The following is a 26,678-nucleotide window of genomic DNA, read 5'->3' on the forward strand; positions in this document are numbered from 1 at the left end:
GTACACACACACACACAGAGTCAGGGGTGGGGACCACACAAAGCACAAACACAGAGTCAGGACACCTGTGGCCGGGGTGTTACACACACAGGGCCCCTGTGCCCAGGGTGTCACAACGCCATTTAATCTGCTTTGCCTGCAGAAGCTGGGAATTGCTGTCACCTACTTTACTGCGCGGTGCCGCCATACCCCAGGCGGGCGGACGCTGCTCATTGGGGCTGGATGGAAGCTCAGGTGGTGATTTTATCCCATGTCAAAATGGGCAAATTCAGGGGGCTAAGACCCCAACCCTTCCCCCCTCGCTCCACAGCTGCCTCAGAAAGTGCAGAGGTTGGACAGCCAGGAGGCTGCAGGCCCAGGTGCTGAGCGAAGTTCAGGGGATAGGGCCAGACACCAGATCAAAGAAGGGCTCCCTACCACCAGCCAGGAGGCCATTTCAAGTGGCTGCTCTGGTCTGGCAGCAGGGAACTTGCGAAGCCCTGTAGTTTCTGGCATTTCTGGCCAGGCCTGGAAGGGATCCACTGGACCCATTGGGAGCTGGAAGCCAGCAGCGGGCTGCAGCCCTGCAATCACACACCAGGCCCTGCAGCGTTTGCTGCTTCTCGAGGGGACACAAGCCCCATCGTTGCAACATCTGGTGCCCATCATTGGGGCATTGTGTAGGCTGGAAGACCCTCTGCTGATGCAAACGCCTGAGGACATGCAAGCCCTTCGCCCAGCCAGGTCTCCAATCAGCAGCCAAGGGAAAGGGGTCCCATGGGTGGTCCCCGCCACACCACAGACAAAGCCCCTGCGGCACCAGGGATTCCACTGGAAAGCTCCAGCCACGCCCTGCTATCCGCAGAGAAAGACAGAGCAAGCTGGGGGTGAGATATGGCATGTTTGTGTCCCCCTCACTTGCCATGGGCCCAGCTTGAAGTTTAGGGGTCAGCCCCCACCTGGCTCCAGGGCTCTGACAGTCTGACCCACGCCCAAGCTTCAGGGAAATTCAGAGCCCAACATAACAGGTATCTGCTGCTTCTCCAAGCCCAGAGCAGATCATTGCCCCTGCCTCCAACTGGGGGCACGTTTGGCTCAGGATCCAGAGTCTGCAGCACTAATTCTAACGCAATGCGACCTGTGAGAAAACCAGCTAGTCTGGCCAGTAAGATAGCAAGGTCCTGTCTTCATGCTAGGCCCAGGGGGAGAGGAGTAGATTTCCAAGCCATAAGGATGCACATCCTGACATTTTCCCTCTTGCAACCTGTGGCCTTATCCATCTCTTTTCTCTTCTTCCCTCTCGGGAATTCCCCAGAATAGAATTAGGCCAGGACCCTTGGCTTCACATTCTCACTCCTCCAGAAAGTGTCCTGAGGGCTTCAAGAAGCAGAGCCCAGGCTGAACGATTGTGTAAAAGCGAATGATTTAAAACCAAAGCACAGCACTGCGGTCCTTTGTTTCAGGACATACAAGGCAGCTATTCCAGGGAGAGCTGAGCCCTGGGAAAGTTCTTCAGCCTCTGGGCCAGCAGGCAAAACTACCTGGCATTGTAGGGAATTATGGGGAGGTGCCATCAGATGCTCTGGAACAATCAGGAGCCAATTCTCCCTCCAGCATAGGGGCTGACAGTGATTCAGGCTCCTGCTGTACCGGGTGAGCTCTTGGTACCCTTATGGGGGTAGCTGAGCAGGAGGCTGGAGCCCCCAAATCCAGCAATTCCCCTCCAGAAAACAGGATGGAGGCTGAGGAGAGCAAGTTGAGTTCAGTTCTCCTCGTAAATCTGCCCAGCTCCTCTGGCCATTCAGTCTCTTGAGCAACTTGAAACGGCCCCAGGACTGGTCCTATAATGCGCACTCCAGGAGCTGGAGCCCTGCACCAGTGTGCAAACTGTGCGAGCAGCTCCACCCGGCAAAGGCAAACGGTGCCGCAGTGAGCTCGCCGCAGGCGCACAAAGGCCCTCTTCCCCCGAGGAGCAGCCACTGACAGCTTCACGCAGCAGAGTCTTGTCCAACACCACAGAGCCCAGGGGACTTGGCTTTTGTCAGCCCCATAGAGAGAGACACCCTCCCCTGGGCAACCCAGCCTGCAAGCAAAAGGCTCATGACCCAGGTGGAAGCTACTTCACCAACTCCATGTCAGGGGAACAAGGGCTGTTTGCGTATAGGGGCCGAGGGGCAAATAATGGGCATGGGAGAGGAAGGGTGGCCGGGAGCGGAGGGAGTCTGGGACATAGCTTTGATTCCCTGCTCAGCCCAGACTGCCTGTGAGCCCAAACGACTTGCCCAGGTCATCTAGGCGGCGCCGCTGCAGGCTCAGCTCCTCAGAGGCGTTTAGACACAGCTTCCATGGATTCCAAGGGGAGTCAGGCACCTACATCCCTTGGCGGAGCTGGGTCTCTGGGCTTCCATTCCTCATCTGCACAATGGGCACAACAGCCCTGCACCGCCCCGGGGGCGCCATGGGCGCCAGGTACAGCACCAGAGCCAGAGCTTGCTTTTTAAATGAGACAGTCCCTGGGACCTGGGGGTGGCTGGGCTGCTGGGCTCATGAGGTGCTCTTCCCTCTGAGCCAAAGCACCGGCAGGGGCCAGGGGACACCGTGGTGCTACAGGAGATGGAAGAAACGCTTCCAAGCCCTGCTCATTCGAAATTCCCCAGCACTCTGCAAAAGCAGGGGCGTTACCTCAGGGACAGGGCTAAATTCCCTCCTGGCTCGTGGCTTTCTATTCTGAACTGCTCCTGGCTTAACCTGCTGCCCTGTGTAGTTAAACATCCACCACCCCAGCAGTGGCTGCACTTGAGTGGGAGAAGCAAAGCAATTCGGACTAGCACAGCTCCAGGCGCTGTTCAAATGGAAAAGGAGGCTATAACCGAGAGCCACAGAAGAGTGTGAAGTGAAGTGAAGGAGGAAAGCCCAGCATTTTAGGGCAGGGCGCACAAGCTGCGCAGAGCTGTGAGGAGTCCATAGGTCAGGGCACGGATAATTTGGCTGCTGGCTGGCCAGCGGCTCAGGTTTTTATTTTCATGCCTGGCTTGCAGAGGCCTAATGGCAGAGCTCAGAGCTGGGCTGGTTCCCGGGCGTGAGAGCATCGCTGGGAGTTGTGCTGCAGCTGTGCGTGGCAGGGTGCTAGCACCCGATCACTGATGATCCGATAAAGTCACCCTCTGTAAGCAGGCCCTGCTCGTGCTGAGGAGAGCAATGTGCAACGACAGATGTCCCTCTGCGCATGTGGCAGGGCGGGGAGAGGTGCGCCTTCAATGGCCCCCTCCCTGCTGAAGGTGCTGTGAATCTCTGAGCCATGAGGCCCCCTCGCCTGTTCCCTTTGGCCAGGGCAGCTTCACCCTGGTTATTGGACTTCTTTGCGGGGCCCATGGAAACAGTCTCAGGTCACTGCAGAACACTCCTTGTCCATCCCTGCTGCTGCCCAGGATCCCGCCTCCCGCCTGGGATTCTTCCCAACACACGTCCTTCAGGTGCACCTGGAGCAAGACGGCAGCATTCGCGTCAATCCACCGATGCACCAGCTGACTGGAGGGGAGCAAAGGTAAGGCCGATTTTTTAAAAAGGCTCCAGGGGCGATCCCAGCAATTCTAGGCTGGTAAGCCTCACTTCAGTGCCAGGCAAACTGGTTGAACTATAGGAAAAAACAGAATATAGGAAAGAACAGAATTATTAGACACCTGGACAAATACAGTCCATTGGGGAAGAGGCAACATGGCTTTTGTGAAGGAAAATCATGCCTCACCACTCTATTAGAATTATTTGAGGGTGTAAACAAATGTGCACAAGGGTGAGCCAGTGGATAGAAAGTACTTGGACTTGCCAAAAGTCTTTGACTGGGTCCCTCACCACAGGCTCAAGCAAAGTAAGCAGTCATGGGATAAGAGGGAAGGTCCTCTTATGGGTCAGTAACTGGTTGAAAGTTAGGAAACAGAGTGGAATAAGCATTCAGTTTGCACAGTGGAGAGAGGTAAATGGTGTCCTCCAGGGCTTTGTAGTGGGACCAGGGCTGTTCAACACATTCATAAATGATCTGGAAAAAGGGGTAAAACAAAGTTGACAGATGATACAAAACTACTCACGATAGCTCAGTCCAAAGCTGACTGCAACGAGTTACAAAGGGATCTCAAAAAACTGGGTGACTGGCCAAGAAAATGGCAGATGAACTATAACGGTAATAAATGCAAAGTAATGCACATTGGTAAACAAACTCAACAATACATACAAAATTAGCTGTGACCATTCAAGACTGAGATCTTTGGAGTTATTGGAGAGAGCTCTCTAAAAACATCCACTCAACATGCAGCAGCAGGCAAAAAAGCTACCAGAATGTAGGGCACCATTAGGAAAGGGATAGATAATAAGACAGAAAATATCATAATGCCCCGATGTAGAGCCATGGTACGCCCACATCGTGAATACTGCGTGTGGTTCTGGTTGCCCCATCTCAAAAAAAGCTATATTGGAATTGGAAAAGGTACAGAGAAGGGCAACAAAACTGATTAGGGGTATGGAACGGCTTCCATATAAAACGAGATTAAAAAGACTGCAACCATTCAACTTAGATAAGAGATGACTGAGTGGGGAATATGATAGAGGTTTAAAAATCATGAGTGGTGTGGAGAAAGTAAATAAGGAAGCGTTATTTAGCCCCTTCACATAATACAAAAATTAGGGGTCACGCACTGCAATTAATTGGCAGCAGGTTTAAAAGGAACATGAGGGCGTTCTTCACACAACACACAGTCAACCTGTGGAAATCGTTGCCAGGGGATGCTGTGAAGGCCAAGACCATAACTGGGTTCAACAAAAAATTAAATAAGTTCATGGAGGTTTAGGTCCATCAACGGCTGTTAGCCAAGATGGTCAGGGATGCTACCCCATGTTCCGGGTGTCCCTAAACCTCCGACTGCCAGAAGCTGGGTGGGGCCAATGGGATGGATCACTCAATAATTGCCCTGTGCTGTTCATTCCCTCTGAAGCACTAAAGATGCTGGGCTAGAAGGACCCTGTGGCTGTGCTGATGTTCAAATATGGCCATTTCCCGGCATACCTTTGGGTGCACTCGCTGTGTTATGTGTATGTATCACTGGGGGCCAGGGGCTGTATGTAACTCCGGGGGCGTGGGGAAAGGTGTGTGTGAGACCACAGCTCCTCTAGGAGCTAAGACCAGTGTGTGCGTGTGAGGGTGATGAGGCAAATTCACGCAGAGTGTAACACCGCTGGAGAGGCTGCACACACTGGTGCAAAGTGGATTCTCCAGCGGCCCACAGCCAGAGAAAGGCTCTTTGGCTAAGTAGCCTGAGTTTGAACGGACTCACAGGTTGGTTTTGGATCCAGCAAATGGCCAGGACCTTCTGTCTAGGGGACCCCGCTCCCCCGAGAAGGGCAGGATGAGCTGAGACCAGTCAGCCTGCAAGGCTGGCACTGGGGTGACACGGGGGAAGATTTTCATCCAGGGGCTCTCTGTGCTCTCACTGCGAGACCCAACGTGCTTGCTTCAGAAGAGCTGCAGGGCACCTCATGAGCACGGGCTATTACGCGGTTTCTAGCCTCTGAAGCGAGCAGCGTACAGAGACAGACCTGGGGGGGATAATAGGGCAGACAGGGACTGGTGCAGCCTGGACAAACCCCGCTCAGGAGGGGACACGCAGGTCTCTGCCCGGGAGCAGTGACGGCTGGAGCCAGGAGCCCAGAGCCGGAAATGGGGGCAGCTGCCCTGAACTGTGACGCAAGGGACCAGCTGCAGCTCTGGCATTTCGGGTGTCACCTGAAGTGCAGATCACGGGCGGGCTGGAGCTCAGGACATCTTGGAGCAGCGATGGAGCTGGGTTCCTGTGTATCCGGACAAGGGCCAGGCACACTGAGTCCCACCCCTCTGCCCTGCCCAGATGAGTTCCGGCGCACAGAGCCCGGTGAGCAGTGCTCACACCACCCACTCAGCCATACTGCCCGGGGTGACAGCTCCCCTGAGACGCAGGGGGTTATGGGAGCTGTTGGGGGGTGGGAGACAGAGGGCCAAGGCCCCCCTCTGTTCCCAGCTGGGCCTGTAATGTGCAATCATGCTCGCCAAAAGCCGCAGCTGGCAAACCAGGCCTGACCTCTACCCCCACCGCCAAGAAGGGGAGGAAAGCCCACGAAAGGGCCCGGCTGCAGCACTGAGCTGGGACGCTCTGCCCCCACGTGACACCCCAGCGGGCAGCCCTTCATTGCACCCGTCAGCATAGCCCACGGTGGAGGGATGGCCCCATCTCATCAATGCGACACGCAGCGTGACGGCTGTCCCCCCGCAGCTGTGGCCCAGGCCTGCACCCTCCCCCCTCATTTGGGATTGGGCTTTATGCAGCAGGTGACCCCAGTGGCCCAGATCAGCCCTGGAGCAGGACATGCCCAGAGCTCAGAGGATGGGGAAGGGGAGCTTGATTCGGGGTAAGGAGCCAGAGCTGGACCTTGGGCCTCTGAGCTGGTACAAAGCTCTGGCTTGTTCCCATCTAGGGTCTGACCCTGCCGGGAAGTGGGGAGAAGCTGGGTTCTGGGCTGAGCTTGGCCGACACGTGAGGGGTTCAGAGCGGGGCCCATCTCTGCTTTCCAGGCAGGCTGGGGCATCCCAGCTCACGAGATTCCCTGCACAAGCAGTTAAAGGGACGCTGACATAGATGAACTCCCACTACCGGTCTGTGGCAATGGCAGAGCGGCTTTAAGCACATGCTGAATGGGGGCAGGCCGAAGGTGCAGGTTCAACAGAGGCTCTGGCCAACACAGCGGCTGGAGAAGGGACACGCTTGTGATTCAGGCCCTGGCCTGGCACGTGGGAACTCAGGGGGCAATTCCCAGCTCTGCCACCGATGCCACGGATGGCCTTGGGCGAACCCCTTTAGGCTGAGTGACAAAAGGAAGGTCCCCCAGGCCTGCCCATCTACAGCTCCCCAACAATGGAGTGGGCATGACACCACCTCCCTCTCCCAGCCGTGCTCAGAGGGCAGGGCCAGCAGCGTGGGCGAGGCTCAGCTCCGGGGGCCACCAGGGCCAGGAAAATGCCTGGAGAGAAAGAGGTGAAAAATGAGAGAAACCCAAACCGTCATCGTTCTCAGCAGCAATGTCCCAGCCCCCAAACGGCCGGCGAGTGCACGCAGAGTAGAGGACAGCAGCACAGAGCGCGTGCGACCCCCTGCGCTATGGCCACAGGTCTGGCAGCAGGCACCCAGCAGTCCACGCGCAGGGAAAGGGGCCCTCTCCGCACCAGGGGCCTGCTGGCAGACGTTCCTTGGCTACCAGCATTTATAGCTCTGGGCAGCTGCACAGCCCTGCCCTGCCCTGCTTCCAGCCAGCTCCAAACCCTGGAGAAGCCCCCTGGAGTCTCCCACGTGCAGGACTGGGCTCTGGAGCAGGCGCGTGGCCTACGGCTGCAGGTGCTGAATGAGTCCAGCTCCCTCTGGTCGCAGTGGGGGTTGAAGGAGCTTGGCCCCTGGCTGGATTGGGCCTGCCGCCCTTCCCCACCCAGCAGATACCAGTGCTGTGACCTCTGCCCAGCTCCTGGAGGGTCAAAGCTGGAAATTAACCCCCCATGCAGCGTTTTTAAAGGCCCTGCCTCAGCCCCACAGCCTTGTATTTATTTTATGCCAGCCCCAGGCAGCACAGGGCACGCCCCACTCTTCACAAAGCAGCAGCCATAAAGCTGAAAAGGCAGGTGAAGAGCCCCACCGACAGCTCCGTTATTAGAGGTTCACTTCTAGCGGGTGTGCCCCCTGTAGAGTCCCCAGCGTGCGGCGGGCAGGGTCTAGCTTCGTGGAGCAACATCCTGGCGGCCAGCACTGCGCCAGGAAAGGGAAACTGCAGAGCAAGCACCAAAAGCCTCCCCGGAGCTTTGAGCAATGCTGGATCCTGGTGTCCAGAGCCCTTGACGCTGATGGGGCAGGGAGACAGGCAAGGCAGGGGGCACCCATCATCCAGCAACAGGCGGGATGTGAACCCCAGCAGAGCAGCAGGCTGCCCTGGGAAAGAGGCGCTCAGCTGCAGCCAGGAGGGGAGTCAGCTGGCAGGTGCAGGAGGCAGGCAGCAGGATGGTCAGCCCTTTCTATGGCTAATGTGGCCAGCCAGCTGCAGGCCTGCTTCAGCCCACTTGCTGAGCATCGGCAGGGAGGGGCTGCTGGACAGAGACTCCCCCATCATGGAATAACCTGCTCCACGGACTCCTGGCCCCTTCCTCACATACTGGCCCTGCTGGAGTCTGGATAGAGCCTGGGGCTCTTCCAGCCCAGCCCCGCCCCATGCCCTGCCTGAGGGTTAAACACACCCCACCCTGCCACTGCCATGCCGCAGCTTCCTTGGAGCAGCTCCAGCAGGGCGGCTCACTGGCTCTCAGGTGGTGTCTGTCCTGCCAGCGGCAGGCCTGCTCCCTGTAACATTCACACTGACCCAGCTACAGAGCTCAGGGTGTGACAAATCCATCCCCCCAGGGCACTGGGATTCGCTCCCCTCACCCCAGCACAGAAGCAGCTTCCAGCAGCCCAGCGACGGTAGCTTGGGGAGGCAGAGTTGCTACAGCAAGGGACCAGACCTTCTGCCATCGTAGCCTGCGCCTGCACTATAGGGACTAGTGATGCAGCGCCCAGCACAGCCATGGCCTCGGACTAGTGCTGCAAGTCAATAGGCAGGGCCCACGGCGGCCCTGCTCTGGGACCTGAGCTGCAGTCACCCCTTGGTGGGGCACAGACCAAGCCAGATCATCCCTCCCTGCGCATGTCAGAGCCGCCAGGGGGAAGGGGAGCTTCGCAAGGCCCCTGTGCCTGCGAAACTAACGACAGACATGGGCTAAATCCCACAGGCAGGCGGGTTGGGGGTGCCAAGGCTGGACAGGAGAGAGAGTGCCCCGCGTGCTCCAAAGGGATCAGAGGGTGCCTAATCCCAGGCCTTGGCCATCACGGGGCTTCCCCCAAGGAGCAGCCGACACTAGGCAGGGACTTTGCCATCACCCTTTTATTTCAGCACGGGAGTTTTGACACTGGTCCCAATCCATTTTCAGGCTAGAAAGGGGTCTCGGACTGACCCCCCGCTACATACACAGATATGAAGCTTTGAGATTGGCCATAAATTAAGGCTGCACTGCTGTACGTACAACAGGGAGGTAGGCCCAAGAGCGGGTTACACGAGGTGGATGAGTGACACGCACACAGGAATGGAAATCCACAGGGCCAAGGGCACTGGAGGATTAGCCAGTGCTGTTGCCACGGGGAGGTCAGAGCATGTCTGAGGTCCAAGAAGCCAGCTCCCAGAGGCCCCCTTTCCTTTAGGGGCTGCATCACGGATGACTGGCTGGGGAGGCAACGTGGGACAGCAGGAGGCAGTGGGGCCGGTCCAGTCACACACCCGCAGACACACGCTGTTTTGATACTGGAGGTAGCGGAAACGTCTTTTTACGTGTCTCCCCTCTGGCGTTGCTGGCGCAGCTGTGCCACCAGCTGAGCATCTCCGGGGCAGCACTGGTAAGGCAGAGCGAGCTGGCCTGGGTGCAAGAGAGTCCAAGGGCAGGTGGCTGGTGCCCCTTTCGTCCGCTCCCTACCGCTTGCTTGCGCCCACAGGGTGCCTGGTCCAGCCCGGTCGCTGGATCCCTCCCCGGCCGAGTGCCATGCTCACCTCCCCTCCCCCTTAACAAGATCCCCACTGGATTGGCCGCCAAGCCCCTCTGGTTCCCCAGTTGCTGTCTCCACATGTGCCGATGGTGCTCAGAAGACGCCCCTTCGGTCTAAGGGCTCTCCCCGCCCAGCCCGCTGGTGCCTCACTTCCAGGTGCTTGTTCTGGACTCGCTCGAAGTGCTGCAGCAGCTCGACATAGTCGACATTGGGGGCAGTCGATCTCTTGAAACCCAGCGTGGTCTTGGCGCCATCCCTGGGGAGAGGAAGCAGACAGGGAGGTGAGAGGCCGTGGCACCAGCAGCTCCCCATGCTGGAGCTACTGCAGTGCCCGCCCATCCCTCGGGCTGCACACACGCGCCAAGGGCAACTTAGCAGCTAGGAAGAGGTCAGGGCAGCCAGCGACGCAGAGCAGGACAGGTGGGTCTGTCCTGCAGGAAGAGCGGTGAGTGCGTTTGGGACAGAGCCGGGGGGGAGGGAAGAGCAGGAGGGGGCCGGTGTGTTGATGGACCCTGGGCCTGTCCCTGAACAGGAGAAAAGGGGGGGGCAGGAGTGGTTCTAAGGCTCCAACCAGCTCTGCGTGGGGGGAGCGTAAGGCTGGCCTAGCTGCTGCCCCCCTGTGGAGGGAGAGATCCTGGCCTACTGCCAGGCGGGGGCACATTAGCTCTTCCCCTCAGGGTTCACGTGGGTGCCGGATGGCTCCAGGGGGCTCTGGCCAAAGCACTTGAACTGTCGCCGCCAGCGCCTACCAAAGCTGGTTCTGTGCTGCTACAAACAGAGGCAGGCAGGGCAGCTCCGTTGCTCATCCAGGGGCATGCAAGGTCCGCAGCGGAACTGGAACCAGAACCCGGAGTCATGACAGCCTCCCCCGGCTCTGACCACAGGCTGCCCCCGCCTTGCTTCCAAGGCAGCCCAGCAGGGAATGCAGCAGGGGAGGGTGACACACTCCAAATGGGAACCCCAGCTCTCAGATGTGAAATCCCAGTGCATTTCAGCCCAGAGAAGTTAAACCAGTGCAAAAGGCCACGGGCGCACACTTCTTGTGGTTTAGTTTCAATCCGGTTCTAATCAACTTATGCTAAATGGAAATAAGAGCAGGTCTAAGGGCAGGTCTACACTTAAAACATGGCAGCGGCACAGATGCGCCCCAGCGTTTCTCTGAAATGCTACTACACCGAGGGGAAAGCAGCTCTGGTCGGCGCAGTCACTACTCTCCCGTGAGAGGCAGCAGGTGTGTTGTTGGGAGAAGCTCTCTTGCCGACACAGCACCATCTACACTGGGGTCAGGCTGGTGTAACTGAGTTGGTCAGGGGTGTAGCTTTCCCCCCCCCGAGTGACATGGTTACACCAATGGAAGTTTATAGTGTAGACATAGCCTACATGAACCTGGCTCCAAGTTCTGCGTGGGCTCAGTTCTGCCTGGGGCTGCACCACTTCGGAAGCTTTATTTTCAGCTTGGACCGGCCAGCCCATAAAGAGCGTTTGTCTCCACAAGATGAACCGGAATTAGGAACAAAACTGAGATGTGGCCGGGGGCGGTTCCCCTCTTCCACCACCTCCTGGGCGCATGAGTGTCTGAGGTTTTCCACCCCAGCAAAGGAGGGAGTGGCAGGGACAGCCAGACAGACACTGGCAGGAGAAGGTTTCCCCTGGCCTGGATATTTTGGGGCAGGAGGCCAATCCACAGAGCTTGACATTTGGGAAATCAACAAACACCACATGAACAAGGTGATATGTGGGGAGGAGGGGAAGACAGGACCTGTTTGTTTAGCTTTGAGCTGCTTAGAAAGGGAAGAAAAACAACCCTCATTGAAGGATTAACCCTTCCCTGCACGGCAGCAGAGAACGTGTCCAAAAGGCCTCACCAGACAGAGCTGAATGGCCAAGTTCCTTCAGCTGGACATTTCCCCTGCTGAATCAGATGCTGCTTGAGGAGCCTCCTTCCTGTTTACAGCTGAGGGGGAGGGATGGATGCGCTGCTATTCTGCTTAACAAGTGAAAATGCTCCCTTGAGAACCACGGCAGCCGGCCCAAGCTGCTGCCCTAGGCCACGTTCTTCCAGGCAGTGCCCTGGCTCGTCTCACAGGGTCACTCTCAACCTTTGGATGCCCGCTGACACTCCCTCTGCGCGTGCTGGCCAGCTGAAGGCGAGCGTGCCTGCCCCAGGCCCTGTCCACACTGGGGGTGGGAACACGCGGCCCAGCTGATCTGGCTCCAGGTGGATCTGGCACAAGGCAATGAGCCGGACAGAGGTGCAGCGGGGAACCCAGCAGCCCCACACTGCCCACTGACAGCCCGTCACCGGCTGCGTGCAGCTCGGGGCTGCTTTTGGCCATTACTTGGGGGCGAGCAGCAGTGAAGCTGAAGTACAAAGAGCGCTAGCCCAAGCCAAGCATCACCTAGGCTGGCAGCGTGTCCCACAGCCAGGTGCGAACGGGAACACTGCACCCCTGCCCACCACGGCTGCTCCAGTCCTGCATGCTCAGGGAGCCTTTTGCCTCCAGGCAGCTGGAGGGAACCTGGCCTCTGATTGCTGGGACCTCAGAGCATTCCCAGCTCTTGGGTGACTCATGTGAGAGTAGTCAATGGCCAGTGTGATTTCTAGGGGACAGGGGCACATGCGGCCCCTTCCCTCCATCCCAACTGGCCCCACAGTTGACAGGGGGCACTGCGGGATGGGGCCACGTGGGCAAGGACAGGCTGGCTGTGGCGGTACATTTTCTAGGGATGGCCGGTAAGCCGCGGTTTGAAGCTGGGAAGCCTGCAGGGAGTGATGAAATCTCAGGACCCACAAGGGGCAGCAGGGGCTAATAGGTAGAACACTGGACTGGCAGTTCTGGCTTCTAATTCTAGCTGTGCTGCTGGCCTTCTGGGGGACCTAGGGTGAGGTGCACCTCTGTGCCTCTATTTCCCCTTGCACCCTTTGTCTCATCTCTCCAGACTGTAAAGCTATGGGGGCAGGGACGGCCTCGCGCTTTGTGTCTAGCGCAATGGATGCATAAAAGGGATAGATTGGAAGAACGGTGCATGTGCCGACCCCCACTCTTCAAGTAAGAGATTACCCCAAGGCTCAGTGATGTTCCGAGACTGGGGAACCCAGGGAAATTCACATCAAGGGATGAACGGAGCAGTCTTCTCTGAAGAGACGCGTTCAAGAAGCAATCTGGTCCCCAAGAGGAGTGCAGACAAAGGAGACGGGCCACCTTGACAGGGATGGTAAACCTGCCAGGCATCTCTGTACAGCCAGGGAGTCGATCCCTTTTCCCCCACAGCTTGCCTGCCGCAGCTGGCTTCCCCCCGGGAGGGGCAGCTTGGTCTCCTCTGTTACGAAAGCGGCTTCGCTGTTTAGTGGAATGTAGGTCACAGTTAATCAGATGCTCCGTCCGTCTGGCAGCTCTGACAGCTCCAAAACCCGGCAGGCGGGGGGGGGGCAAAGGGACAATCCCCCCATGAACACACACACAAACGTGCTCACATCCCAAAACCCCCCTCCCCGCGCTTGCCGGGAAGAGAGGCGAATGCTCTGGAGCGCACAGGCTGGGGGAGCATGAGGCTCTGGAAAGCAGCCTGCCACGGCACTAGTTCAAAGGGAGGAAGCTGGTTTCCGCACTTGTTGGAACCGTCCCCCCGTGGTTTGCAGAGGAGGGACAAGCCTTTCATGTCTCCCGAAGGGACTTGCTGCTACAGAGGAGCAGCCTGCCCCACTGCTCAGCCTGGTCTGTGAAAGCACTACTTCCCTGCCAAGCGCGGAACGGAGAGGGGTGGGCTGACCTGGGCCAGGGTGAAGATCTCCCTAGGAGTCCTCCCCACCACAGCCAAGAGATGCCCCAGCATGGCCAAGAGAAGAGCAGCAGAGCCATACACACCAGGACATTTACACCTGGTCCCAGTTTTATTACAGTGAAGACGACCCGGCATGCCACAGCTTCCTCTTCCCATGAGGCTTTGCCCGACCTCACCCATTATGCACATTCCGCTCCAGAGATTTCAGACCACGGCGGGCAGCAAGGAACAGAACCCGGCCACCCGACATTGGCCTGAAGAACGAAGTGGCAAGGCGAGCCCCGATCTCTGGCTTCAAGCTGGAGGGCACAGCCACTAGGCCCCTGGCTGAGCTGTGCACTGCTAGAGAGGCACACAGTCGTGCTGGAGGCATGGGTCAGGTCAATGGGCAGCGAGGACACATGCCAGGCACCGCCCTACTCCTGGAAGACAGAGCCTCGCTCAGACAAGCCCCTTGGCGTACACAGCGGCTCCGCATGCCCGTCTGCTAAGAGCTGTGCCGGGCACTGGTTGCTTGCCCGGCCCTGTCTCCGAGGCAGCGCCCCGGCCAGGCCGGAGAGTTTAAGGCCATAAGGGGCCATTATGATCATCCAGCCCGAGGCCCTGAGTAACCAGAATCAGGTGCCCAGAGGGGGCTAGGGCGCAGAGCAGCAGCTGCAGCCCAGGAGGCGAGACAGAGGCAGAGCGGGCAAGGGTGGCTCATGGGCTCTCAAAGGCCACCGGAGGCCGCCAGGCTGACAGGTTGCCAGCACAGGGGCATGTGCTGCAGAGGCAGGCTAGTTCAGCTGCAGGGGAACAGGTGGAAGCAGCTCCCGGCATAGGAGGCTGAGGTGCGGGACATGCTGGCTCCCCCCGAAGGCCGGTGCGTAGCAAACACGCCTGGGTCAAGCAGCCCCCTCAGCAGGTTCCCTGGGGCCGTTCCAGACAAGCTGGGGCAGCTGATGGGGGCTGCGCCGGTCTCCGTTCAGTGGAAATCTTCTTCATGACACTGCTGGTTTCCATGGCGACCCCACAAGTGAAATTTTCCATCCTGGATGCCAAATGCCTGTGGATGAGGCCCGGCCCTCCAAGGGTTACCAAATATAGACAAATGCTGAGCAACCAGCTCCCCGGTCAGGGCTGGAGGTAGGCCCTGCTGCTGCTCACACAGAGAAATTACTCCTGCACCTGAAGGCTCAAGAGCCTGGCACGTACACGGTGCCCGCAGGCAGCCCCGTGGCCTCCATGCCAGCAAGGGTGCCTGGGGGTGAGAGTTGCCGCCTCCTTCCCGCTATAATCACATCCTCTGCCTGTGTCTGTCTCCAGCTACTGCAGAGGTGGCAGCTCAAGCCCACGATGCAAGCAGCCGGTCTCAGGGCCCACGGTCCCTACAGCTCACAGCTGTGCACCCCCTGACATCCCAATTTTTCCTCAACAGGATCGCCGTGCCCTCCCTTATGCCCATCTGTGGGGTCCCCACTCCTGCTGCACCACTGACATAGAGGAGTGGAGGGAGCTCAGCATGGCAGGACTGGGCCTTCAGAGGGGACGGTGCCAAGCCTGACAGGCGGAGCAGACTGTCATGTTGGGAGATCTAGGTTCAGGGACATCGGCTGTGCCCGTTCCCTGAGGATAACGCACATCGAGGATAACGCATTGCTGCAGGCAATCTGGGTCAGGGCAGTGTCTGCAGAGGGCTGGAGTCCCAGCTTCCCTGGGAGGAGGCGGTACTGAAAGGGGAAGGATTACTCCCCGAGAGCGGGAGCCAGAGCATGGCTGGTGTTACTCACGTGGTCTGTAGGAGCTCGGGATTGGGCACGCATTGCAGCCGGCGAGAGAGGAGCTGGAAGGCACTGCTCTGTGGCAGAAGCATCAGCAGCCCGTAGAGAGCCTTGATCAGGTAGGGGTTATTCTTCACGTCCAGCAGCTGCAGGCGCAGATCTGTGGCCACAATGGACAGGCAATCAGCGGAAGTGAAAAGCCATTCATTCCAGACCCCGCCCAAGCCATCGGGATGGGTTCAGGGGAAAATCTGAGTCCTTCTTTACAAGCCACCCCAAATTTCTAGCAGTGGGCCCAAGAAAGCACCTCCTGGTGCCATGAACTCACTTCCACTGGAGCAGCTCTGCATCTGCTTTCGGGGCAGCCTGCCGTGTTCAACCCCCCAGCGTCCCATTATTCTCTACCCCGAAGACGCTTCCATATACCATTGCTCCCAACAGCTAGTGGTGGCTGGGCAGAAGTCCCCTTCCAGCACAGCGATGTCGGTCAGAGGCAACTGTGCTGGCTCAAGGCTTTGTAGGCTACCCACCCTCCCCTACTATGAAGCATCTGTGCTGCCAGCTCCTGCTGCCCAGGCAGCAATACACCCAGTCTGAGTCAGGAAGAGACATGCCCTTCTAGGGCGCTGGGCTGACAATGTCATTCCTCTACACTCCTGCTGATTTTATTCCTGACCTGCAGCCCGCCACCTTCCCCGGTGCCTGCTGCAGTCTCTCTGCGTGGACGTGCTGGCGTTTCTCAGAACAGCCTGGCTTTGGATTCCTGTACCAGCCCAGAGGCAGCTCTCTACAGGGCAAAATGCTGCATCCTTTCACACAAACTCCATTTAAAAAAGACACCACAGCCCTCCAATGAAGCCAGGGCAAGGAACGTGGTCTGCAGCTCACACCCCCTTCCTTTTGGTTTTGGAAAGCACAATCTGCCAGAGTAAGTGAATCAGAGGGTTCCATTTGCCATTTCCTTTCTAGAGCCCCCCTTGCTGCTCATCCCTTCACTGCCTTGCAAACAGATCTACTCCTTGCTGTATTCAGAGTCAGAATGGTTCAGCCATCTCACAACGGAGTTTACAATGCGTTTCCCACCTTCTAGCCCTGCAGAGCCCACACAGCTCAGAGAAGGAAGCTGGATTCAATTCCTTGTTGAGCATCAAAACAGAATTCTTAACTAAATTCTAACCACAGCTCAAATCCCACCTCCCGTTGCACAGGTGACAGGGAGGGCAGCTTGCTGCCATGGACGAGGCACTAGATTAAGGATTTGTCTATGCTTCAAAGTAAATTTGCCTGAAGGTAGAGTGTGAATTTAAAGTATTCCAGGATAACTGCACGTGTAGATAAGCTCTGAGCACCAGCTTGACTCAGATTCCAGGCAAGATCGCAGTTCCAGCCATTAGGAAAAGCCATCTTCTTCCTTAGACACTGAGCAGATTTGATTTGACCTGGAGGCAGCGAGACATCCCAGACGTGGTAGTCCACCATACACTTTGCAGCATTGCTTTTCTGCATGGAGCCACACCGTAAATCTCCCACAGAGGAACAACACACACACGGAAACCAAGTAACCCCTGTAAGGACTGCAACCGTCACCACCTGAATTAGAAAAAATTGTCTGAGTGCAGAAATACTATGGAGGGTGAGGTGGTTTGTCCTGTCAACACAGACTCTTGGAGTGAAAGAAATGCCTCCAGACCTAGCCCAAAGCCTCAGCCTGCTGTAAACATAACAGAGCCCTTCACGCTACCGCGCAGTGCCAGCCACAAGAGACAGACCTAGCACTTGGATTCTTCAAGAGTAAAGAGAGTGTGAACAGCAATGCCGAGTGCCCTGCAGAGCTCAAGAGCGTAAGTCCCAACCTTCCGCTCTGTCTTGCCACCCAGATGAATCTGCCTTTGGGACAGATGGTCCCTTACACCAGGATCGCAGGTCCAGGTCCAAAGAACTAGTCACTTACCCCAGGTCAGTTGCACTTTAGATCTAACAAAAAACAAGGCTTGTAGCCAATTCTATAATAAACTATCTAGAGATTTACTAGCTAGGAAACAGAAGCAGGAGAGTTATTTACAAGGTTAAAGCAGGCTAACATACAGACAAATAAGTCCAATATTAAGTTTCAAAATGAAATAGATGGTCTATAATAAGGAAGTGCCGTATGTCCTTTAGGGCTGACCCAGGCTAAACTCTAGGGATCTTTTGCTTATGCCTGGTAATCCTTGCCCCCCAAACCGCAAGCAGCATAAAGATACAATTCCTCCTTTTGGGTTCTTTTTGTTCCCTTCCCGACTTCTGTTCACAGCTGCAAACTCAGCTGATAAGTCATGCAAAGTGAATTCCTGGCATCTTTGTGGGGGTGGGGAAAGTAAACAAAGAAGACTTTTGCCCTCTTTAATATTCTGCACTAGTCCTGCTGGTGTTGCCAGGCAGGACCTAACGCCTTCTGCTGGAGACCAGCACCTTACGCTAGTTAACGTCTCTCTCCCATCTGGTGAGTTACGATCACAGATGCTTACAATGCAAACGCTCACGTATTACCATGCAATATGGGCTACGCTGCTGGAAGTGAGATTAATGCAGGCAGTGAGTTACAAGCATTCCATAAAGTCTAAACCCTAAACACACTTACAATTCTGACATCTCTTAACAATACTGACACACAGGCGAGCCAGTTGGTTCCAGCCACGCACCGGTCAGTGTCCAGCTGAGACATGGGCACCTTGACGCCAGCCCTGCCAGTGCCGCCCCTTTCCAATCCATTTCCCAGGCTGACTGATGTTTACAGTCGCTAATCTGTCAGAGAGCAACTCAGCAGGCTTGGCTGGCCAGCCTGACCTATAGATCTAACTACAGGCAGGAAGATGGGCAGCTCTGAAGAGCAATCCATACTCACTAGAGAGACAGCGAGTGGGAGGCCTGGGCTCTACAAGCCGCTGTATTTCTTGGCCATCACTCCCTGAAGTATATCTAGGCTAGTCATAGTTCTGGCTTGGCCGCTGAATGGGCCAAGTCACTGGCCTCAGTTTCCCCTATTGGTAAAATGGGGACAAGGCATTGACCCACCTTTCTGAAGTGCTTTGAAATCTCTGAATGGGAAGCCCTTCCAAGTGCCTCCCCACACTCCTACTCCACTAACGAGCCTCCCTCCCAAAAGGGACCAGAGCCATGGCACTAGCATTTCTGTGTCTGTCTCATGGAAATGGGCTCTCCCTGACCAGCCCTGCCAGCTCCCCGAGGTGCTGATGTTCAGGCCTTGTGAGCTCTTGGACAGCTGCTCCATCACTCAGAAACCGTAGCTCTGGTACACTAGTGGAGAGAAGCCGACAGGAGGGATGGCTGGAAAGTCCCTTTTGTCCCGTGCCATAGCCAGGCACTTCCCTATTTCCCGCCTAGTGAGATGCCGGATGTTAGCCAGCTCCTCCGCATTACATCTGAGCTGACATCACAGGGGCAGGCAGCTATTTGGTGCCCCCAGAGCTCAGGCAACACTAGCAATCCTCATGGCAGGGGGAGGGCTTACAGAAGGGCATGCACTTTCCACATGGGATGCCAGCCCTTTAATTTACCCCATTCCCATCTCAACTGCTCTCCCCAGTTACCAGAGAACTGGCCAAGACCATCTCCTCTCCCTCCTCACTCTATGCCGGCCCTGCAGTCCTGGTCTTGGAGCATTACAGGAATTTCCAGGACAGCAGGCTGGGCTGCTGCAATTAAAGATTTCTGAGCTAAGTCACACAGAGACAGGGATAAAGGAGACAGACCCAGGGGCTGGAGATAACCTTACAGGAGAACCAAGACTGGAACAGGGATTCCCAGACTAGACAGCAAAGTGTTTGATACATTAGGGCTTTCATGCAGATGGGGAGGCTAAGCTGCACTAAGCAGTAGGGTAGGAAATGAATCTGTATTTCATGTCCTGGGTCCATGGCTGTGCTTGGGTGGAGCAATGGCGACGGTTAGCCCCAGAGCCTGTTGAACTCCCATGGATCCACCAAGATTGGTCAGCCCAGACACCCCATCTTGGCTGTTCAAAGGAGCTGGTTATGTCTCAAGAACACCAGGCTTCACTGCAGAGAGCCGGCAACTTCGCCATGCTTGCACCCTCTCACGATGATGAGTCAGAAGCCACACCAGAGATGTGGTGTGGAGCTTCAAGCTTGCTCCAGTTGCTGCTCCAGGGGAGAAGAGGGCAGGAGGGTCAGAAGCTGAAAGCAGTCACTACCCACAGAACAGGGCACCTAACCTGGTGCCAGCCATGAGGAGGCAGCAAGGGGGGACCTGAGCCCAGCTCATTTGAAGGAGCTCTCCTGGTGCAAGATGGCTCGGTGCAGTCAATCTTCAGGCACCGCTTGAAAGAGAAGCAGATGCACTTTGCTACCAACCCTGGCATCACGTATGCCGAGATGTTGGGGGCAAGGGACTGGGTGCAAGTTGGGCCTTTGGGACAGGGGTCCTGACCTGCCATCGCACAATGCACAAAACACAATCCCGCCTCTCAGTTCCAAGTACGTAAAGTGCTTGTCATGAATCAATGATCCCCACTGACTTGGCTCACTGATCTAGGCAGAACTGGACCTAGGCACAGCAGCTGAAATCAAAGGACCCTGTACGCTGCTGCACAGCTTGAGTGATGGAGCGGAGCAGCTGGGTCTGAAGCAGCTGGGGGGAGTGGTCCTCGTGAGTGCCTGCTGTGGGCGTGCGGGCCACTGCCTGGGGGCTTCTCCCCTGCCCAGATGGATGAGCGTACCCCGCTCGAGTTGCTGCCTGAAGGTTTGACAGTTGCCGTATGAAGTGTTCACAAGATCGAACACGGTCAAGGGCACGTCTCCTGCACGGCACCGGAATCACGTGGCAGCGGGGCAGGGATCCTCCAAGCTACTTAAGGCACATGAACAGGGCATGGAGAGGGCACCGATAATGCCACTCCTGTGCCCCACTGTAACTGCAGCTGGGCACATGCCCTTTGCCCTCCAAACCCCCAGGCCAGTTCACTGTCCCCTCCCCCCCCAATTTAACAGCACCAAAGTTTTCCACGCTGAGGCGCTCTGATCCCTCCTTGCTGCCCGCCAGCCCTCCCAAGCTGCTCTGGCTGGGTGTGTCAGGAGTGCTCAGCATGGCAGCGTTGCCAACTCACAGGATGGGGTGTCCGTGGTTTCACTTGGAGTCCCAGCTCCTGGAGTCATGGGATTATGCAAGACAGTTTTCAGTTAAAAGGAAACTTTCTAGCCTCCTGGCCGCAGAGAAAAGCTTGAACGCGAGCCACGAGTGCACCCTAACAGCTCAAACCAGGAGGCAAAAGAACAAAGCCCAAATTACCTACTTTTAAATTTCATGATTTTAGGCCAATCTCATGATCTTTGGGGGCCTGACTCCTGATCTGTGTACGTTTGGGGTTGGCGATACTGGACATGTGAATGCTCTGGGACATTCACATCATCTACTGCTGCTCTAGGTGCTGCACCACCTCTACAGCCCCACCCTTCCCTTAGCAGCAACATGCGGTCTCCTTAACAATGACCAGAGCAGCAGCAGCAGCAGCTGGGCATCCTTCCCATAGGGCACCCCCATATTCGCCTCAGCAGCAAGTGTATCTGATGGGGAGGGGGAGTGGAGAGGCCTGCTGCACTGTTCTCCTGGGACTCATACACGGAGTCCTCTGCTGAGGTGGGGTCAGTGGGCTTGCCCCCAGAGCAGCGGGCTGTGGAGTTGGCATCTCACTGAAGCATGGGACAGTTCACCCCTGCCCGAGTGACTGCAGAGAGCCGGAGACCGAGTCAGGCAGGCGTCGCTGCATTGGTCTCGTTTTCAAGCTTTTCTTCCCAATCATGAGGTCTAGATGCTTCCTTGGTTTTAAAATGAAAGCTGAGATTGCAGTGGAATCGCGTGACTCCAGCGGCTCCGGCTTTAAGCAAGAATGTGTAGTACCTGCACCTTCATCCAGCCTGGAGTCTCAGCGCAGTCCCTCTGGCAGCTGTTTTCTGTTATGATCACTTCAGGGGTTCTCCTTTAAAGAACATCGCATCTCAGTGAGGCTGCTACATGTTGTGTCTTGCAGTCACATCCCCTTGTGCAGAGATCACGACACAACTCAAGAGTTAAGCAGTGTCAGTTTGGGTTTAGACTGGCTTGGTGAACATTCAAGGAACAGCAAGGGTGCAGAAGGCAGCTGTGGTAACTAGGCGCTTTCTATTTTCTGAGATACTTAGACAGGCGGGGCAGGAGAAATCTGGTGGGGGACCAGTCCATCTGACCATACCCTGCAAAAACCAGCCCTGCACTATCAGCTTTCCACATCCAACGCAGCGCGGTTTATAGCACATCCTCAGGAGACAAACCGAGGGGGATGGGCGAGCCTCTCCCCGCCTTCAGCCTCTAGTGGGAGCGGAGCACCCCCGCTGCATCCTGCCAACGACCTGCCCCTGGCGCTACATGTGCTGGTTTCCCAGCTGGCCCCTTGCTCAGCCTCTAGCGTGGTAGAGAGCCGCCTGCCTCATGCAGCTCAAGGGACTCCTCTGATGTCCAGGCAACCTGTGCCCATCCCTGTGAGAGGGAGGGAAAGGAGGGTGCCATGGGACTTAGAAGGGGGAGGAAGGACAGAGGAGATCCCAAGGAACCTACCACACTACAGGGGAAAGAAGGTGGACCGTGCCCTACTGGATACAGCCAGCAACAGCACTCGCTGCTTTGAGAGCTGCCACTGAAGAGCTGCACAGGGCGGGTAAGCCTCTATTACAGCTGGGAAAAGGGAGATGGCGGCGAAGTGACTGACTCGCCTAGTGCTACAGCACAACTGGAAACTTAACCTGTGTGCTGACTGCAAAGACCCAGGTCTAGTCCCCTAGATCACAATGTTTCCATTTACTCCCAGTTGGGTACACAGCTGCCCTAGGTAGGTGTGAGCCCCATGTCATACACCAGGTAGAGCCAGACTGAGCGCCTTGCCCAAGGACATGCAAGGGAATGGCAGAGGCAGGTTTAGAACTGGCATCTCCTGACTGTTCCAGCCAACATCTACATCTGAGCCCCTGCACATACACTTGCCTCATGCTTAAGCCAACAGAAATCTCCAGCTGATTGATTAGCGACTCTCCCTGTACATAAACGCCTGCAAACTTTGCTAACGCAGAGGCAAGGCTGCCCAGTGGTGCCTTGAGCCCTCGCAGAGGAGCAGAACTCCCCCAAGCCAACGGCTTGAGTTCCTTAACTGCATCTGTGCAGCGATTTCATAGCCCATAGCACACAAGGGAGTGATGTTGCCAGTGCCATGTCCAACCACCTCTGACTGCCTAGCTCCTTGGACCAGGCACCCGTTTTGCAGCACAGTGATGGCCTTCCCGTGTAAAATTGAGCGAGACTTGAATCCACGACAGTCAGAACTAGAGTCGAATGCCTTAGCCGCTCAGTCCCCACAGAAACTGGATAGTAGCTAATTTAAACTCAACAACCAGGAAACACGAAGTTCAGATCCACATCTCTGACTCCACCACCGTTCCTTAGCCTGACCTCCCTTCCCCCTATGGGCAGCAGCACCGGCGTGGAGGGAAGAGGGGTGAGTCTGAAGCCCCTTCTCCATGGCTGGAGGCTACCTGGGGAATGTGGGGAGTTCTGGGATTCTTGCCCCATCAGAGAGCAATGGGAAAGGGAGCCTGAGAACCCCCCTTTTTGGCCTAATGGAAGGGGACATCTACAGGAGGGGGGATGGCACCTCTTACCCTGCATTTCACTGGAGGGGACGTGCCCAGCTTTCCCCTTTACGGGTCTGCGCTTTCTCAGCTCCCAGAGAGAAAAGCCCCCGGTGAGGACAATCCCTTATTCATTCAGGGATCACAGTAAAAAACAAGGTTACTTACCAGTAACTGTTGTTCTTCGAGATGTGTTGCTCATATCCATTCCAATGTAGGTGTGTGCGCGCCCTGTGCACAGATTCCCGGAACTTTTTTCCCTAGCAAGCCCCGCATGGCCAGCTCAGGCGCCCCCTGGAGTGCCGCGCTCATGTCGCGGTATAAAGGGCGCTGCTGGCTGCGCGGGTCCCCAGTCCCTTCTTTCTGCCAACTCCGACAGTGGGGACGGGGGTGGGTTTGGAATGGATATGAGCAACACATCTCGAAGAACAACAGTTACTGGTAAGTAACCTTGTTTTCTCTCTTCGAGTGATTGCTCATATGCATTCCAATGTAGGTGATTGCGTAGCCGTACCTTGGAGGAGGGTAGGAGTTATCGGTGACCTGATCTAGACAGCACGGCTCTGCCGAACCCTGCGTCTTCCCTCGCTTGTTCCACGATGGCGTAATGCGACGTGAACGTATGGACTGACGACCAGGTCGCTGCCCTGCAGATGTCCTGCAGGCGAACCCTCTCCAGAAAGGCTGCGGAAGAGGCCTGGGCCCTAGTGGAATGTGCTCTCACCGGCCCTGGGAGGGGTACTCCTGCCTGCTCATAGCATGCTTTAATGCAGGCAGTAATCCACTTGGAGATGCGCTGGGTGGAGACAGGCAAGCCCTTCATCCTATCCGCCACAGCTACGAAGAGCTGTGTCGACTTCTGGAAAGACTTGGTCCTCTCGAGATAGAAGGCCAAGGCTCGCCTGACATCCAGCGAATGTCCCCTCCTTTCCTCCTCCGACCCATGGGGTTTTGGAAAGAACACAGGAAGGAAAATGTCCTGGTTACAGTGGAACTGAGACACCACCTTAGGCATAAAAGCCGGGTGAGGCCTCAGCCGGACCTTATCCTTATAAAAAACCGTGTAGGGGGGCTCCGAGGTTAACGCCCTCAGTTCGGAGACTCTTCTGGCCGAGGTGATAGCCACTAGGAAGGCCACCTTCCATGACAAGAGTAGAAGGGAGCATGTAGCCAAGGGCTCGAATGGGTGACCCATCAGCCCGTTAAGGACCAAGTTGAGGTCCCAGAGTGGCACCGGGTCCCGCACCTGAGGGAAAGTCCTCTCCACCCCCTTAAGGAACCTCACCGACATAGGGTGAGAAAACAGGGAGCGGCCCTCCATGGGTTGGTGGAAGGCCGAGATGGCTGCTAGGTGGACCTTGAGGGAGGCCAAAGCCAGGCCCTGCAGTTTAAACCTCCGCCACTTAGCTTTGTATGTTACTTGCGTGGATGGCTTCCTGCTGCCCAGGAGAACCTGTTGAACCTGCATGGAACAGGCTCTCTCTCCCTCCGTCAGCCACAAAGTCTCCAGGCGGTGAGGTGGAGGGAGGCCAGGTCGGGGTGCAACAATCTCCCATGGTCCTGGGAGATCAGGTCGCACCGTCTGGGTAGCGGAATCGGTTCGGTGATGGAGAGGTCGAGCAGCATGCTGTACCAATGCTGCCTCGGCCACGCTGGAGCAATCAGGATAACGTCCGCCCTGTCCCTCTTGATTTTTAGGAGGACTTGGGGCAGGAGCGGGACAGGGGGAAAAGCATACATTAACTCCCCTGTCCAGGGAACCAAAAAGGCATCGGACAGAGAGCCCGGCTTGCGACCGCTGAGTGAGCAAAACCTCGGGCATTTCCTGTTCTCCGCTGTAGCGAACAGGTCCAGACGGGGAGAACCCCACCGTTGGAAAAGGGAAGCCACTATGTCCTGGTGTAAGGACCATTCGTGGCGGGGAGAAAAAATTCTGCTGAGGCGGTCCGCCTCGCTGTTTCGTACCCCCGGGAGGTGAGAGGCAGATAAATGAAAACCGTGTCTCACCGCGAAGTTCCAGAGGTGAATGGCTTCCTGGCAAAGTGCCGAGGAGCGTGCCCCCCCTGCCTGTTCATGTAGAACATGGCTGCCGTATTGTCCGTAAGGACTTGGACCACTCTGCCCCTGAGGAAGGGGAGGAAGGCCTTGCAGGCCAACCGGACCGCTCTGAGCTCGCGCGCATTGATGTGCAGAGCTCTCTCCTCCAGAGACCAAAGCCCTTGGGTGCCCTGATCGTGAGAAATGTGGGCTCCCCATCCCCGATCGGATGCGTCTGTGATGAGCGTCACAGATGGGGCGAACTCTCTGAAGGGGACGCCCATCATCACTTCCCTGGGGTCCCTCCACCAATCGAGGGACGACAGCACCTGTGGGGGAACCAGGACCACTCTAGTTAGAGAATGCCTGTGTGGTACATACACCGAATTCAACCACGCCTGGAGAGGTCTAAGCCTCAATCGGGCCAGTCTCACTACATATGTAGAAGCCGCCATATGTCCCAACAGCTGCAGGCAGTGCCTGGCTGTCGTCATGGGGGACAAGTGGAGATCCGATATTATGGCTGCCATCGCCTCAAATCTTGCTTGAGGCAGGAAGGCTCTGGCTTGTACTGCATCTAACCTGGCTCCAATAAACTCAATACATTGTACCGGTGTGAGTGTGGACTTTTGCTCATTGATAATCAGCCCCAGTCTAGCACACAAGTCGCGTGTGAGGAACAGACTATGTCTCACATGGGCACTCGACCTCCCCCTGATTAACCAGTCATCCAGGTAGGGGAAGATTTGAACACCTTTACGGCGCAGGTGGGCTACTACCACAGCCATGCACTTAGTAAAAACCCTGGGTGCTGAGGAGAGCCCAAAGGGTAGGGACCGAAACTGATAATGGTGTCCCGCTACCACAAACCTCAAAAACCGCCTATGGGCCGGTAATATCGAGATGTGAAAGTATGCATCCTTCAAGTCCAGGGCGGCATACCAATCCCCTAGGTCAAGGACCGGAATGATTGTGGCGAGAGAGACCATACGAAACTTAACTCGCCTAATATACCTATTTAGGCCACGGAGGTCCAGAATGGGCCTAAGGCCTCCCTTCGCCTTGGGGATTAAGAAATACTTAGAATAAAAGCCCCTGCCCTCTTCGGCCAGTGGGACTTCCTCCACTGCCCCCAACGTGAGGAGCGACCCAATCTCCTGCACCAGGAGTTGAACCGAGGCCGGATCCCCAATGGGGGACAGCCTTGGGGGGGTGTTGGGAGGGGAGGTTGTAAGCTGGAGGGCGTACCCTTTAGCAATCACCTCCAGGACCCAGCGGTCCGTAGTGATGGCTTCCCATTCTGAAAGGAAAGGGCGAAGCCTGTCCCCAAACGGCCGACCAGGATCCCAGAGAGAAGGAAGAGTACTACCCTCCTGCTCTGGGTCAAAAACGTTTATTAGCCTGATTACCCCCTTTTGCAGGCCCCTGCTGGCCCCTCGCAGAGGACCCCTGGCGGCCTCCCCTGCTGGGACCGCGGTAGCGCTCACGACCCCTCCTCTGCTGGGGTGGTCGAGGAGCCGGCCTGGGCGGGGGCGGTGGTTGCCCTTGGGCCTGCGGTCTGGACTGCTGCCTGGAGGCCTGAGGAGTATACAACCCCAGAGACTTCAGGGTGGCCCGAGAGTCCTTGAGAGCGTGGAGCTTGTCGTCTGTCTTTTCCGAAAACAGACCCAGGCCATCAAACGGCAAGTCCTGGATAGCCTGCTGAACCTCTTGAGTGAGGCCAGAGGCTTGAAGCCACGAGCAGCGGCGCATCACCACCGCCGAGGCCATTGCCCTACTGGCTGTGTCCGCCGCGTCGCTAGCCGCCTGCAGCGCAG

At 56.7% G+C, this 26,678-nt stretch overlaps 1 protein-coding gene across 2 annotated transcripts in view; it reads right to left on the reverse strand.

Moving 5' to 3' along the window:
- Positions 1-6,906: 6,906 nt before the first annotated feature.
- VAC14 (VAC14 component of PIKFYVE complex) overlaps positions 6,907-26,678 on the reverse strand; it is a 190,671-nt gene continuing 170,899 nt past the window's right edge. The window contains exons 18-19 of one of the 2 annotated variants that reach the window (XM_067563484.1): positions 15,161-15,311; positions 6,907-7,017 (exon numbers count right to left, since the gene is read on the reverse strand). In XM_067563484.1, coding sequence (XP_067419585.1) covers positions 6,984-7,017; positions 15,161-15,311 — 185 coding nt within the window. In that variant the 3' untranslated portion in view covers positions 6,907-6,983. Of the gene's footprint in view, positions 7,018-8,303; positions 9,865-15,160; positions 15,312-26,678 lie in introns of those variants that run through there. The other variant, XM_067563483.1, reaches the window with a different exon arrangement.

Source organism: Emydura macquarii, unplaced genomic scaffold (assembly GCF_026122565.2).
Source record: "Emydura macquarii macquarii isolate MOO-44397 ecotype Brisbane River unplaced genomic scaffold, CSIRO-AGI_Emac_v2 contig_2503, whole genome shotgun sequence".
Classification (NCBI taxonomy): Eukaryota; Metazoa; Chordata; order Testudines; family Chelidae; genus Emydura; species Emydura macquarii.